This window comes from Muscardinus avellanarius (genome assembly GCF_963383645.1).
Source record: "Muscardinus avellanarius genome assembly, chromosome: 18".
NCBI lineage: Eukaryota > Metazoa > Chordata > Mammalia > Rodentia > Gliridae > Muscardinus > Muscardinus avellanarius.
Window position 1 is genome coordinate 27,757,817 of NC_137804.1, and position 14,084 is coordinate 27,771,900.

At 42.9% G+C, this 14,084-nt stretch overlaps 1 protein-coding gene across 1 annotated transcript in view; it reads right to left on the reverse strand.

The window, feature by feature from the left end:
• CACNA2D3 (calcium voltage-gated channel auxiliary subunit alpha2delta 3) overlaps positions 1–14,084 on the reverse strand; it is a gene marked incomplete at both ends in the record, with an annotated part of 933,053 nt that overhangs the window by 94,420 nt on the left and 824,549 nt on the right. Inside the window, 2 exons of the mRNA XM_080715370.1 lie at positions 8,233–8,303; positions 11,499–11,561. Of these exons, the coding sequence (XP_080571496.1) occupies positions 8,233–8,303; positions 11,499–11,561 (134 nt within the window). The remainder of the gene's footprint in view (positions 1–8,232; positions 8,304–11,498; positions 11,562–14,084) is intronic.

Here is a 14,084-nt window from a genome sequence, read left to right on the forward strand (position 1 = left end):
ATGAAAACAGCTGAATTCTAAATTTGGAATGAGTTACTGCAAAATCCATTTGGAATGAGAAATGTGGATGCTGGGGAAACCTTGTTGGGCTCTGCCATGTTCATGAAGCCACAGATACCTTTCATAATGACTACAACACTATAAGGCTTAAACTGTGCTTGTATGTGGACTGGCCCTTAGGGGTGTGCTTAGCACAGTGAAGGCACATCCCTAAGGGCCAGTCGACATCATTTCCTAGGAGTGTTGTGGTTGCTGGAGTCATTATTTATAGTAAAACTCAATATACACCTAGTACACTTATTGAGCACTCCTATTTTCATTTCCTGGGGCCAGGCAGGCACTTGGACAGTGAATTGGATGGTAGTGATGGCCATGTGTTCAGGATTGCATCGGGCATGCGGGGTGTGGGAGAGACTGGGGTTTGTGAACATAGCCACATCTCTTCAAGGCATTTGAAGAGGAAAGCGTAGAAATCCAGGTGGGATATATAGAAGACCTGCATGGGTTAACACAGAGTAGGGCTTGTTAGATGTGGTACAGGTTATTAGAAGTCTCCTAAACTCTATTCTCTTCTGGCAACAGAACTCTGACTTTTCAACATGCACATTGCCTAGGTTTTTTGTAGTGAGATGAGGCCATTAAGCAGAAGCCCTGTATGAGAGACTACCTAATGCTTTCTAAATTTATTAAAAGAAATTTCAGTAAAAATACTTAGTATTTGGCTTTTTGGACCTCTCTGAGTCTTCCTTCTGCCAGCTAGGATTGCAGATATGATGGCTATAGCTCAGCAGCTGTCTTAAGTAACCTCGAGTTTAAAAGCCAACTTGGAGAAAGATAGAAAATAAATTTGTAGTTCCGGGGTCTATGATGATTAACACAATGCCCCAAAATTAGTATTTTCAAACTTCATTCACATGAGGAAAACTCCTATATTCCTTAAGCCACTGCTATTTTGAATTTTTGCTTGTAGAGTCCTCATATATTAGACTCCAAGTTTGATTAAAAGACTTTCACTATCTCTTGGGGCAGAACAACCATGAAAATGGAAAAAAAAATCTCTATAGAAAGTATTTTAGTTTGCTCCAACCATGGGAAAAAGATCAATGATAAATAGGAGAGTGCTCTGAAATCCAAAAGACATGAGTTCAAATTCCATCTTCTTCCACCTTCCTGCAGAGAAACCCAAGTTACTAAGATACTCCGAACCTCCCTTTCAGTTTCTCTTTTGTCCGATGGAAATCATGATAGTACGGACTTCATGGAATTGCTACGAGGATTAAGTAATGTAATGCTATTAACCTCTTGGAATTATGCCTTGCCTCTAGTTAGTATTCAGTAAATGAGATTGGCTGTCACCATGATGAAGATGAGGACCGCCATTGTCACCATAGTAATCAGAATACTTAGGCAGCAAGCTGAGAATTTGAGTGGTCCATTGGAATCTCCATGTCTCTGAATTCAAGAAAACTTGGCCCAGAAATGCATGTGTCCAAGCCAATCTGTCTCCTTGTTCCCTTCAACGCCACCTCTGACAAAGCCGACTTCTGTGGGAACGGCCAGGTCAACAGGAAGCCAAGAAAACCATTATATGCATCATATGAATTGCCAAGCGTCAGACCTGGGTGGTGCAGTCCCCATTAGAGGAAAGAGCCATCCAAACATAACACACTTCTCCTTTAGCATGTGCTACTCCAAGGCCAGGGCATTTGCTGAAATGTAACGTGATCACCAAAGACAGGCTCCCAGTTCCACTACCTAGACAGGGATATATATAAATGGCCAAGTCTCCAATTCTGTCGAGATGTGTCACCTTTTAGGAAAGTAATTTAAGGAGAAGGATCTTCAGAGAATTCTACACAAGCCAACCCTGTTAATGAATGTGTAGGATGTGGTGATGGGGACATTTGCCAGCCCCTAGGGAAAATATGAACAGCCTTGGATGGTGAGAGCCCAGGCATGTCATGCCAACACATAAAATATAAATCAAAAGAACCCAAAAAACAAAACACACATAGGCACAAATAATGAGAGAGAGAGGAAGGGGGAGAAAGGGAGACAGACAGACAGACACAAAGAGAGAACAGCCAAGAGAGACAGGCACTATAGGCAGCTCCAAAGCAAAACCAAATTATTAGTGAACAGTCCATTTCTCTGCAAGCCAAAGGTTATGTGTACTGCATCGGTCTTTCTATCCTCAAACATAATTAGATTTTCAAAGAACAAAGAAAGACCCTTTGGCTGAACTCAAACCACAAGAATGTTTGGTAGAAGCAAAAATCCCAGAGCAACCCCTCAATTTCTGGGTATTTGATAAAAGCAATGGGACTCTGATACTTCAGGGAGGGTATCTGCCTTCACCTGTCTTCTAAAAATGGTTGATCTACCCTAGAACTCCGCATTGAACTGATTTCATTCTTCCCTTCTTTCTTCCTGGCTCAAATATCTCAAAGTCATGTTTATCTCTCTTATCTAAGAACTTCGTGTCCAGGTTACAGCCCAACCTCATGGAACACAGATGAGCAGTGCTCTATTACTTAGAGGTGGGGAAGGAAGAGATAAAGTGCAAAGAGAATTAATAAGAACTTTGCTGGAGCAGGATGTCCTTTCTGGGATGAGACTTGAGCTCTATTCTTGTTAGCACTGCCCTAGTATGGGTGGTGTTAGAGAGTCTCCCTGGGAACTCTGGAGGGAGAAACCACCACTAAGCAAGGAAAGTGGGCCCCCTTCCATCACTTTTTAAGGGAAGGATGAAGGCATTGGGACATAATCTAAGAGGTAGACCCCAGAAAGGTGGGCTGGGGGCTCTTTTGTCTAGGAAAGGATCAGTTCATTTGTTTTCCTTGAAAAAGAAGAGAAAGATGAGGGGTAAAGGAGGCACAAGTGCCAACTCAGATCATTGTCATGTACAAGACCCCCCTTCTGTTGTGACATGACCCATCATGCCAGCTGATGTCCCTGCATGGATTCTTGGGTGGTCACAATTAGAGACATCCATGCAGGAGGCTGTAGTCCCATGCTCAAGAGGACAGGCTGTAATATGTGTGTACCCTCAGGCTGAGGACAACTCAGTTATTCACACACTCTCCTACTTAACCCATACTTGTAGGTATATGAATACTTTCTTAGTTCTATTCTGTTGTATAGAAAACTAGAAAATAGCCAACTGTGGTGGTACATGCCTGTAATCTCAGTACTTGGGAGACTGAGACAGGAGAATTGTAAGCTTGAGGACAGTTTCAGAAAGAAGTGAGACTCTTAGCAACACACACACACACACACACACACACACACACACACACACAATGAATGAGTGAATGAATGAATGAATGAAATCTAGAATATAGTGGGTTAAAGTTTTCTGAACCAGGCAACTTCTAAGAGGCCAGCAGCTTAGACTGGTACCCAAGTGTTTTTAACTTAGTAACTCTGGATGCTATTGACATGAGAATAACATGAAGCTTTTACAGAGCACCCGGTCCCCAGAGCAATTTCAAACAGATCTCTTAGGACGCAGCATGAGCATGGGTGTGCTTCAAACACTCCTGGAGATGCTAATGCCAATAAAGTCCAGGCCCCATTGGTCAACCCAGATCCTGTGCTACAGAGAAAAGTGCTGTGTGAAGACCACCTCTGGGGGTCAGCAGTGACAAAAGAGAGCAGGGGAAAGGTGGACACTGGGACTCTCAAGGACTGTCTTACCTCCTGTTTGCACTAGCTTCGCAATTTGAAATGAATTTTCACACATCTTATTTTAATTATGCTTCAGGAAATCTACCAAGGTCCCTAGTTGGGTGATGAAATAACTTGGGTCAAAAAGGCTGAGAAATCTTGGTTGCTGCAAGAGGGGCAACGTCAGAGCATGCGGATTCTTGAGAAAAATGAAGAAAAGGCTTTTACTAGACAAAAATAGGAGGAGATAAGGAAAATGGCTAGAAAACAATTAAAAACCTAAATGAGTCAATACTCTTTAGTAAGGCCTGCTTACTTTCAGTGTTAAGAGTGAGAAAGTAATCTAAGCTTTTTGTTTGGAACACAAATAGCTGAGCAGGTAAATGTTATACAAGAAAACAAGTGGAGTCTGGATATGGACTAGGCTAATGATTTGTCAACCTCCATGAAGAGAAACCTGGGCAATCGCAGGCTCCTGCAGCCTCCCATCCTGGAAGTTCCTCTTGTCCAGATAAGACACGCTGAGTGAGCACCTTTAATCCTTCACCGCTCCCTCACACATACACCCAAAAGAAGTTACACACATAGTGGTATTACACATAAAACTGGGCAAAAAGCTGGGGGCACCAAATTCAACCTGTGTTCAGACTGCACAATATCAGAATACACCACTTCTAAACAGTGGCACATGCTTATAATCCCAGTACCTGGGAAACTGAGGCAGGAGGATTACAGGTTCATGACCAGCAACTTAGTGAGGCTCTCAGCAACCTAGTGAGACTGTTTTAAAACAAAAAATGAAAAGGACTGAGGATGTAGTTTGGAGGCAGATGCCACTGGGTTCAATCTCTAATGCACGCACATACGTGTGTACACACACACACACACACACACACACACACACACACACCCTCAGCTATATCGAGACTTAGAACAAATTCTTAATCTTTCTTAGACTTATTATTTCCATCTATAAAATGGGTACTTTATGTGGGATAGTTATACCCACAGCTGGCTTCAGTGTATGCTGCCTGCCCATCTCACAGTCCTCACTTAGAAGGGCTCCTGCTTGGGTTAATGTTCTGTTGTCAGTGTCTTACAATTCTTGAGATTATTTGAAAAAAGACCCCGCATTTTCATTTTGCACTGGCCCTGCCATTATGTAGCTGGTCCTGTTCGTCCTTGTTTCCCAGGGTTGTTGGAAGGCCTGTAAAAAAAAGATCTGTCCTGCAGCCCAGCCTGGGCTGTGGCAGGTTCTCTGGGGAGCCAGCATGGTTATTATTTTCACATTGCTGAAGCTCTTGGTCTGTTATTTGGCCCCTGGATACTAGGTCATAAGTAAGTGGAGTGGTCAGAGCCAGGCCTACAATGCAGCTGAAGACTGATACAGAGAGACCAGTTCTGCCTCCTTCATAGCTTACAGCTGGTGCAACTTTCAAATTCTCCTGAGTTGTTTATTTGTTCATATAAAACAGTGGTTTCCCCCTTACATGGCACCGTCAACCCAGACACGAATGTTCTTCCCATCTGATGGCACTGCCTGGCAGAGTGACCATCAGGTCACCAGGGGTCAGAACAATCAGAGCAAAGGGCCACTGGCGCAGAAAAGACTCACCAAGCCTCCCCAGAGCGAGGGCTGGCAAAGACAACATGGGAGAGAGACACAGAAGAGGCAGATGGAGGGAGATGCTGTCTCCCACTTGAGATTTCCTTCTGGAGAAGATGACTATATGTCTTTCCCTTCTATGAAAGACATTTCTTTAGAGCAGAATAGGAGTTGATCAAACCAAGAGACACCGTGATAGTCGGCATGATCCAAGATGCTGAGGTGAGAGGTCAGCTCGAGGAACCCGTCAGAGGCGATCCCTCCGCTATCTCCAGAGCAACTCAGCTACCAGGCACCCTGTGTTTAGGGTGTGTTCAGTTTAAAATAGCTTGTGACTTCCTTCCTAGAGTGTTGTCAGTTACTTCAGAAACACCTTTTCAGTGTTTCTGAAATACACATTTTTGAAAGGAGGGGCCATCAACTTATGTTCTTGGCAAGCACTGGGTGTGGGAAAGGGCATTTGTGTCTGATTTACAAGATAACAGTCCTCTAGCGCTAGAAACCTATCACCAGGTGTCATGGATATGTGCGCATAGGCGTATCACCTGATGCCGAGCAGAAAACAAAGCCAAGACTGAGCAAGGAACTGCAACAAAAATCACAGCAGCAGCTAGCAATGATTGGGTCCTTAACAGATGTGGGGCACTGTGCTAAGAACGTTATACTTTTTTTAATCTCATTTACCCTGACAGCGATCCTTGAAAGTAATTATTACTCTCTTCATCTTCCACATAAGAACCAAAAAAGGTAATCTGACTTATTCTGAGTTTTACAGCTAGTAAATGTCAGAGCCTGGACTTGACCTCAATCTGTCTGACTCCAAAACTCACACCCTCACTGCTTCTGGGCCCTTCAAAGAAGTCAGAAGATTCCTTCATCAACTAGTTCTTGCAAGATGGCAGTATCTGTGATGATTTCAGTAAAGACCTTGGCTCTTCCTTTTTCTCATATATGTTGGCTAGTCTTCTAGAAAAAGAAAGTCCTAGATTCATGTCAACTAGACTTCACCCACATTAATGAAAGATGAGTTTAAAAATCTCTTGCATTGCTGGGGATGTAGCTCAGTGGTAGAGTGTTTGTCTAGCATGTGTGAGGACCTGAGATCAGTCCCCAATACTAAAAATAAAAAGACTAAAAAGTAGGGTTGGAGGTGTAGCTTAGAGGTAAAATGCCCCTGGGTTTCATCCCCATACTGAAAAAAAATCCTAAAAATAAATATATAAATAAATGAATAAAATAACTTCTATTACAAAGCCATAAATTAGCTTTTTTCCACTTTACAATGGGAAATCATTTATACATATGGGAATATCATCTTCATAGTGCTATTAGATAGTATTTTATCTGAGCAAAGAAAATTATTTAACTCTAAATCTTAATAAAGCACCAATGTTGGTACCTAAAAAAAAGTTAAAAAAATAAGATTCCATTATAATCTTTCTCTTTCTCCTACTAAACAGTTTGAAAGCAATATCCAAGAGGGAAGCGGGGGTGGGGGGAGGGGATGGTTGTTAAAGAGTTTGAAAAATATACTTTCAAATGAGAAACACGTGTGCCATTATTTTTCATCTCTTGCCTCCTCCCCCTACCAAGTTGAAAACAAGTTAACAAGATACAAATGTACACATCCACCTAAAGGTTGGCAAATGTAGGGATGCCCCGGGGCAGCTGATGAGCCAATAGTTGCCATGGGAATCTTGAAGTCATGAGAAACACAGCACCCCAAGGCCCGGTCCACGCTGAGTTTTCAAGTGCGAGAATGAATAGGACTCCTGGCAAAAGAGCAAGCTGAACGTGGGTTTTTAAGTGGGACCTGAGCAGCATTGAATACTCTGCGACAGGGGGGACCTGAGAGCAAGCAGGGGTGTCAGAGATGCAGAACTGCTGGCCTCCTGCCAGTTTTTATATCATTTCTACTCCCCGCCTCACCCCCTCCCTTCTGGCACAAACAAGTATGAAATTTCAAAATCTGGGTCATCATTTTTGAATTCTCTGCTTTCAGCACAGCTGTGAGTTGGTCGTGTTGACTGGCTTAAAAGTCTGATTTCCTGAGCTAACACTTCCCTAGCCATTTGGCTGCAGGGGAGGAATAAACTGGGGTGGGTTTGGGGGAGCTGCTTTTTCCCTGGCAGCTCATGTGCAGTGGATCTCCCAGGCAAGCTGGAGGTCCATCCTTGCATTCCTGCTCTTCCGTATTTAACAGCATCAAATACATCCACCAGAGCTCCATTTCAAAGGCTGTCATTCTTCCTGGGAGGCAGAGGGAAGAAGATGGCACTGATCTCTTGGGAGACCTTCTGACACCCTAATTTCAGGGTAACAGCTTTTCTAATAAGCTTTGGTGTTTCTAAGAATAAGTACAGCCTGCCCATGAAGGCCATGAGACCAGGAAAAAGCCAGGCTTTACTTAGGGCGAAGGAGCATTCTTACAACCAACTGAGTTGTTCTTGCCCCCTATGAAATGTGGCAGCATCTGGGTTTTCTTCCAACCGTGGACTTAACTTTACCCCTGTCAGAAGGAGCACTTTTCCTTAATTTTCTGAAAATAATCTCAATAAGTCTCTAAGTAATACCTTTCATGTCTGAGTTCCAGAAGCTTCCCTAGTTTGTCAGTGTGACAAAATACCCTCCTCCCTAGGGACCAGGTGGAAACATTTCCTACTTTTTCACAGTGACTTGCTCGGGCCTAATAGAGTCACTAATGGCGCAGACTCCGACTTCGACATTGGCTTCCAATAAACTCCACGATGGGTGAACAGGAAGCTCATTGTGAGCTGTGTTTCTAAGGCTCTTAACACTCCTGCGCTAGGCATCGGGTTTCAGTAAACTCTTCTGTAGCAGGGACACAAGTGGAAAACAGCTATGGGGTCAAGTCTGGGCTGGCTTTATTTGACCTTGATTTGTTTTATTTTATGTAGGTAAACTTTTTTTCCCCCCTGAGGCCATAAAATCCTTACCTTTTAAAGGAGCCCATTGTTAACAATTTGTTCATCACCGCCCCCTCCACTTCGCCAAAAAAGTCTCCAGTCTGTGAGGAAGAAGACACAAGAGGAAATGTAGATAAATAAGGCACCCAAACAGCAAAGGAGAAATGAAAACAGACGCAGGTTGGTCCTGGGACTGATGGAAATCAAAGGCAGGTTTTTTAGGACTACTGTTACATAAAAGTGGAAAGGTTGTACCAGACAGGAGAAGCTTTTGGGTTGCACACACACACACACACACACACACACACACACACACACACCTTGGGTGGACATAATCCCTCTGCACATAATTCCTTATGATTAAAATGCTGCTTCATACAGACAGAAAGAGTCTGTGAAAGGGCTTTATAGGCAGTAATAAAAAGAATTGTTTATAATTCCTGGATGACCTATTTAAGGAAATACAGCAGTCCTCTTCCTCAGCCCTGGAGATTTCCTGCCTTTGAGAATCCATCTTTTATCAGAATTATTTTCTGAAGGACACTTTCATTTTGTCCACAGGTTGTTAATAAGGTAGCTGAGATTAATACTGTATAGGCCCTTGGGCGACAGGATGGCCAGTCGGACCTCAAATGGCCTGCCCCTGCTCTGAGCACATCTTCAGGCCATCGAGGGGCTGAATGAAGCTTTGGTGATCTAGTTCTTGCTGCTAGGTGAGATTTGCCAGCTTCGAATGGTGGAATGAAAGACTGCCATCCTCGAGCATGTTCTCTGCACTTCTAGAACTGTGGATAGAGGTGTCCATGGGGCATGTGCAGAGCGGAGGGATCTGGCTCATGCCAACATGCTGGAATGAGCCAGTGTGGAACAGGAGGTGGGTGGGTGAGGAGCATTACAAGAATCCAAATCACATACTCTCTTTAGGCATTCATATCGACTAAACCCCAACTCCACTACCACTAACTGCGTGACCTCAATCACCTAGAATATTCAGGCAGCGGGGCTCATATCCAGACTGTTACAAAAGGAAAGAGGGGAAGTAGGAAATACTTCCCTAACTAAATAGCAAGTGCTTCCTTTTTCACTAGAAGGAAACTTGGGAATTTTTGCCGACTCTGAGGGTGAATGCTGCTGGTGGGAACAAGGATTTTTTTGTGTGTATAAATATGCCAGTGTCGACAGAAGAGGCTGTTAGATGAAGAAGAAATATCCTAACTGGGGTTTAGGAATCCAGAGAGCAGCAAACAAGCTGGTAGAGTAGGCTGGCATCTCACTGGCTCATGCTGTGTGCCTGTGACAGCCCAAGATAGCAGGCTGTCTGCGGGGGGCAGGGCTTTGTCAGGGCACCCACTTCCTATTTCAGTGGTTTGTTGGTTAGTCCAGGATTCACCACTGGAAACATCCACTCTGTCCTTGCTGTGTCCTAAGAGCAGGGACCTTCCTCAGCTCTTCGTGGTAAGGGCAGAAGGACGGGGCTCCTCCTCCCAGCTGCTTAATTTGTATTCTCACTCCACAGATTCTGTGGGTCTCTGGGTGCCTCCTCCCAGACGCATGAGCATTTTACTACAGGCTGGTACACCCTCCTGCTGCCTTATTTTATGGGCTTGTCCATCCAATCTAATATCCACCATCTGTCCCATGTGCAGTGATTTGGAGGAGGCTGTGAGGATTTTGAGTCTCAAATGTACATTTAAAATCCCGCAACATTCTCATCTTATAGGAGGGGAAATGGAAGCCCAATTTCTTCAAGTTTTCTGTTTATAAATTAACAAAACATTAAACTCAGATTCTAAAGAGCCACAAGCAAAGACAATTAACTAATTTATTAAGCATGAATGGACACATCATTCTGTTGGTGCCTCAAGAGTTTTAAATGGTGCGTGTGCGAGTGTGTGTGTGTCTGTGTGTGTCTGTGTGGTGTTTTATGAGGGACAGAATCCAGGTGTGACCCACATTGAGCTACATCTCCAGCCTTTTTTATTTTGAGGCAAGGTTTTACTAAGTTTCCCAGGCTGGCCTTGAATTCATAATCCTCCTGCCTCAGCCTCCTAAGTAGCTGGGATTACAGGTGTCTGTCACCATGCCCAGCTTTTAAATAATTTCAAAGGTAATTTATTATAAATATTACTATCCTAAAATATTAGAATGAAAAGAAATGTTACACAGTCAACAATCCTCATTTTACAGAGCCTGTCTGGGGGCTTAGACAGGGCAAATAATGTATTCCTATCTCAAAACTAGTTAAGAAAGGGAACTATCACCAGGAACCATGTGCCCCTGCTAATGTTAATTTATTATGTATACTGCTAAATTCATCTGTATTCTACTTTATTTTAGAATGATAGCTGAATTCCTAATTGTAGAAAAACTTGAATACAAAAAAATTGAATTGAAAAATCTACTTCTGCATTACAATGCTGTTGACTTTAATTCTCATTCTGATTTCCAGATGGAGTGGAAATTTATATGCTCAAACTTAAAACCAAATCAATCCATTTTCCCTTCCTTCCTTCCCTCCTTCCCTTTCTTCCTTCCTCCCTCCTTCCCTCCCTATCTCCCACCCTCCCTTCCTCCTCCTTCTTCCTTCCTTTGTTACTGGAAATGAACCCAGGGCGAGTCTAACACTGAGCTACAATCCCTGGCCCATTTTACTTTTCATTTTGAAACAGGTTGCCCAGGTCTACCTCAAACTTGAGACCCTCTTGCCTTAGCCTCACAAGTCACTGAGATAATAGGCGTGCACCTGGTGGCTTTACAGTATGCTTGCTTTCTGTCTCGCTTCCTCCCACCTTCCACTATGCCTGGCTAGATTTACAAACAACAAAATCTATAAGGAAAGCCACAAATAATACTTATGAAGAAAATGTGTGTGTGCGCGCGCGTGTGTGTGTGTGTGCTCACACACACGTGCTCATGTAAAAATCAGAAGAAGAAAATCTCCTTAAAGTTGCCCAATTTTTTAGGTACTCCTACCACTGAGGCAATCCTTCTGTGGCAGAGACAACTCGGAGGCAGAGATCTATAAGTTGAACTTTTTATGGGTAAGAGAACAGACCGGGGGCTCTGCCACCCTCCTGCTCCCTCCCCAACACTGAGAGGGAAAATCTCTTTGGGGCCTGCTGAGAAGTATGCTGTGACATTCTTAGAGGGATGGAAATAAGGCTGTATAATCTCCTGCTATTGCTCCTTACTTATAGATCACTGTCTCCAAGTTTTAACACCATAATTTGTTTTCCCTGACCCAAGCACATTCTGAGCTAGCTCCCTACTTTTACCTGAGAGGAATTTTCACTTACCTGTGTGTAGTCTTCAGACACCAGAATAAACCCATTATTGTCTATGAGATAACAGTTCACAGTCTAGAAAAAAAAATAAAGATAAAACACAGTTTCAAACCTGGGTCCTCTGACTGCTTTTATATATAATGATGTACTTCTATCCTGGGAAAAAGTCATTTTTTGGAGGGGAACTGAATTCTGGAAATCAGGAATGCCAGCTGGCACTGAGAGCGAAGACCACAATGAGAACCCCAATGCTGACTGAAATACTTGAAGAAAAAAAAAAAGTAAAACACTGAACCAGCCTTGAATGACTGAAATTGGGATAAAAAGAAAACACATTAAAAAGTGATGAATTATAGTTAGTTTTAAATTGATGAGTTACACTTAGTCTTCTTTTTGCTTATTTATTTTTGCTTTTTGTTTTATAGGACCAGAACATTTCCCAGGAACAAAGTGTCCAGAGGTCTCTGGGCCTGTGTTTCAGTGGCTGAGGTGCAGGCTCTTTGGAAAGCCAAGCACCAGTACAAGGTCATTACTCTAATGATGTATTAATGAAAGCACCGTGTCAGCCCAGAGGACCATCAGGGGACCAGGTAATATTTTTTAATTTGTTCATAGACTGGGGCAGAGGGAAGGGACAGCCTTCTGTTAAAGGGGCCCCTCAGGCCTCCTGAAGTTTTTCAAACTGTGTTTTTAATTGGGAGCTGGACTTGGGGGCAGGGCTGTTAGCTTTTGGTAGCTCAGACTTATAAATTGTAGAAAGCAAGGTAAGCCCCAACCCCTGCTCCTTCCCCCTTTAATCTCAAGTGAATGATTTGCTACGGGCTAAGTTTTAATTACAATGCTGTGGAGTTTAAACTGAAGGCTTAATTCCCTCCTTGATGTAACTCAGTTTCTATTTATTGCAGCTTTACATACCGACTGCAACATTTAATTTGTAACATATCTTTACCCTGAGCTGAATTCCGCCTAGCTCCAGGGCCACCACAGGGCTGGTGGTTTGGGGACACTGGCCTCTGCACAGGCTTGGATTTAGTCAGGCACAAAAGTACAGAGCATTGGTCGGAAAGGTCTGGCCTTTATTTCTAGACGGTGGCTATGTGGAGTTAAAAAAAAAATAGTCCTGTTAGCACCTTGTATAGACAAGTCAGTGACTTTGGGGAAGGCTGAGCCGCTTGTCTCAGACACCTGGAGGCTGATGTGTGACTTGGGTAGCCTGTTCTGCTCTTGCTGTTAGATGGAGCTCTTGGCTTTGGAAACACTACTTTGGCCCTAGCCTTGATAAATTTGTTGCATCTTCAGGTAATAGAATTATTGAAACCATCTCAGAGGATTGTGCTTCCAGCATGATAGCCATTACCTTTATGTAGATTTATATTGAATTTTAACTTGATTAAAATTAAAGACAACTAAAAATTCTTGTATAAGTCAAATTTTAAGTGTTCAGCATCTACCCTGGGCCATCCCTTCGGACATTCCATCACTGTAGAAAGTCATTTGGGTGACTGACTTTAATTGCACTAGGACTCCAGTGAGTGTTAACCCAGTCTACATTGGGTCATATTAAATAAATCCATATTCCTGCCGATTTGGATATCATGGTGTTCTCCTTTTGTAGACACAAAGACGAAAGCAGAGCACTTACCCTCTGTCCAACAAATAACGACATCTGAGGCTAGGAGGGGCCTCTAGATTCAGATATTAATTACCAATTGCTCACATTCGCATAGGAGTTCAAAGTTTTCATAGCTTCCTCTCGAATTCCTTATTAGATTTCCTTAAATTTTTTGGCAGTACTGGGGAGTGAACCCAGGGGCATTCTACCTCTGAGCTACACCTTCAGCCCTATTCTTTTATTCTTTGTTTTGAAATATGGTCACATTAAGTTACAGAGAGCCTCACTAAGTAGCTGAGGCAGGCTGCAAACCTGCAATCCTCCTGTCTCAGCCTCCCAAGAACTGGGATTATAATTGTGTGTCACCATGCCCAGCTTCAAATTCCTAATTATATAAGTAGTTCCTATCAAAGTAAGTCACTAAGCCAAACATGAGAAGGAGTGGAGGGAATGGAGTAGGAATTGGGCTGAGTGATGTGTGCATGTATGCCTCTACCATCGTGTACTCCATTAAGATGTCTGACTACAGTGCACCAATAAGAAGAAACAAAAAACACAAAAAAGTTTCTATCCAAACCCCCTGAACCAATTAGCAGACTCTTGCAATTAGACCTGCATCTTGGGTTCACAGTTTTCTGTCTGCCTAATGTTGTGAATACTGGACAGTAGGATGTACAGACAATGAAAGTAGATTATAAAAGTCATTTGAAAAACCTTGAAAAAGAGACAAGATTTCACAAAGTCCCAGAAAGTAATCATGGAGAACAGTTCCAATCACATGGGAAGCCCCTGGTGCTTTAACTATCTTAAACACACGAAGAAAGGAAAAGTCATCACAAATGAGACAGGTGAAATGCTCCCAAAGAGAAGAATCCCAAGCACGGGGTCAAGCTGAGCACAGCTTTACCACATTTGAAAATCATTGTGATCACACTGAGAAAATCAGATCTAAAGAATTATTTATAATAAAGAATGCCATTTCATCA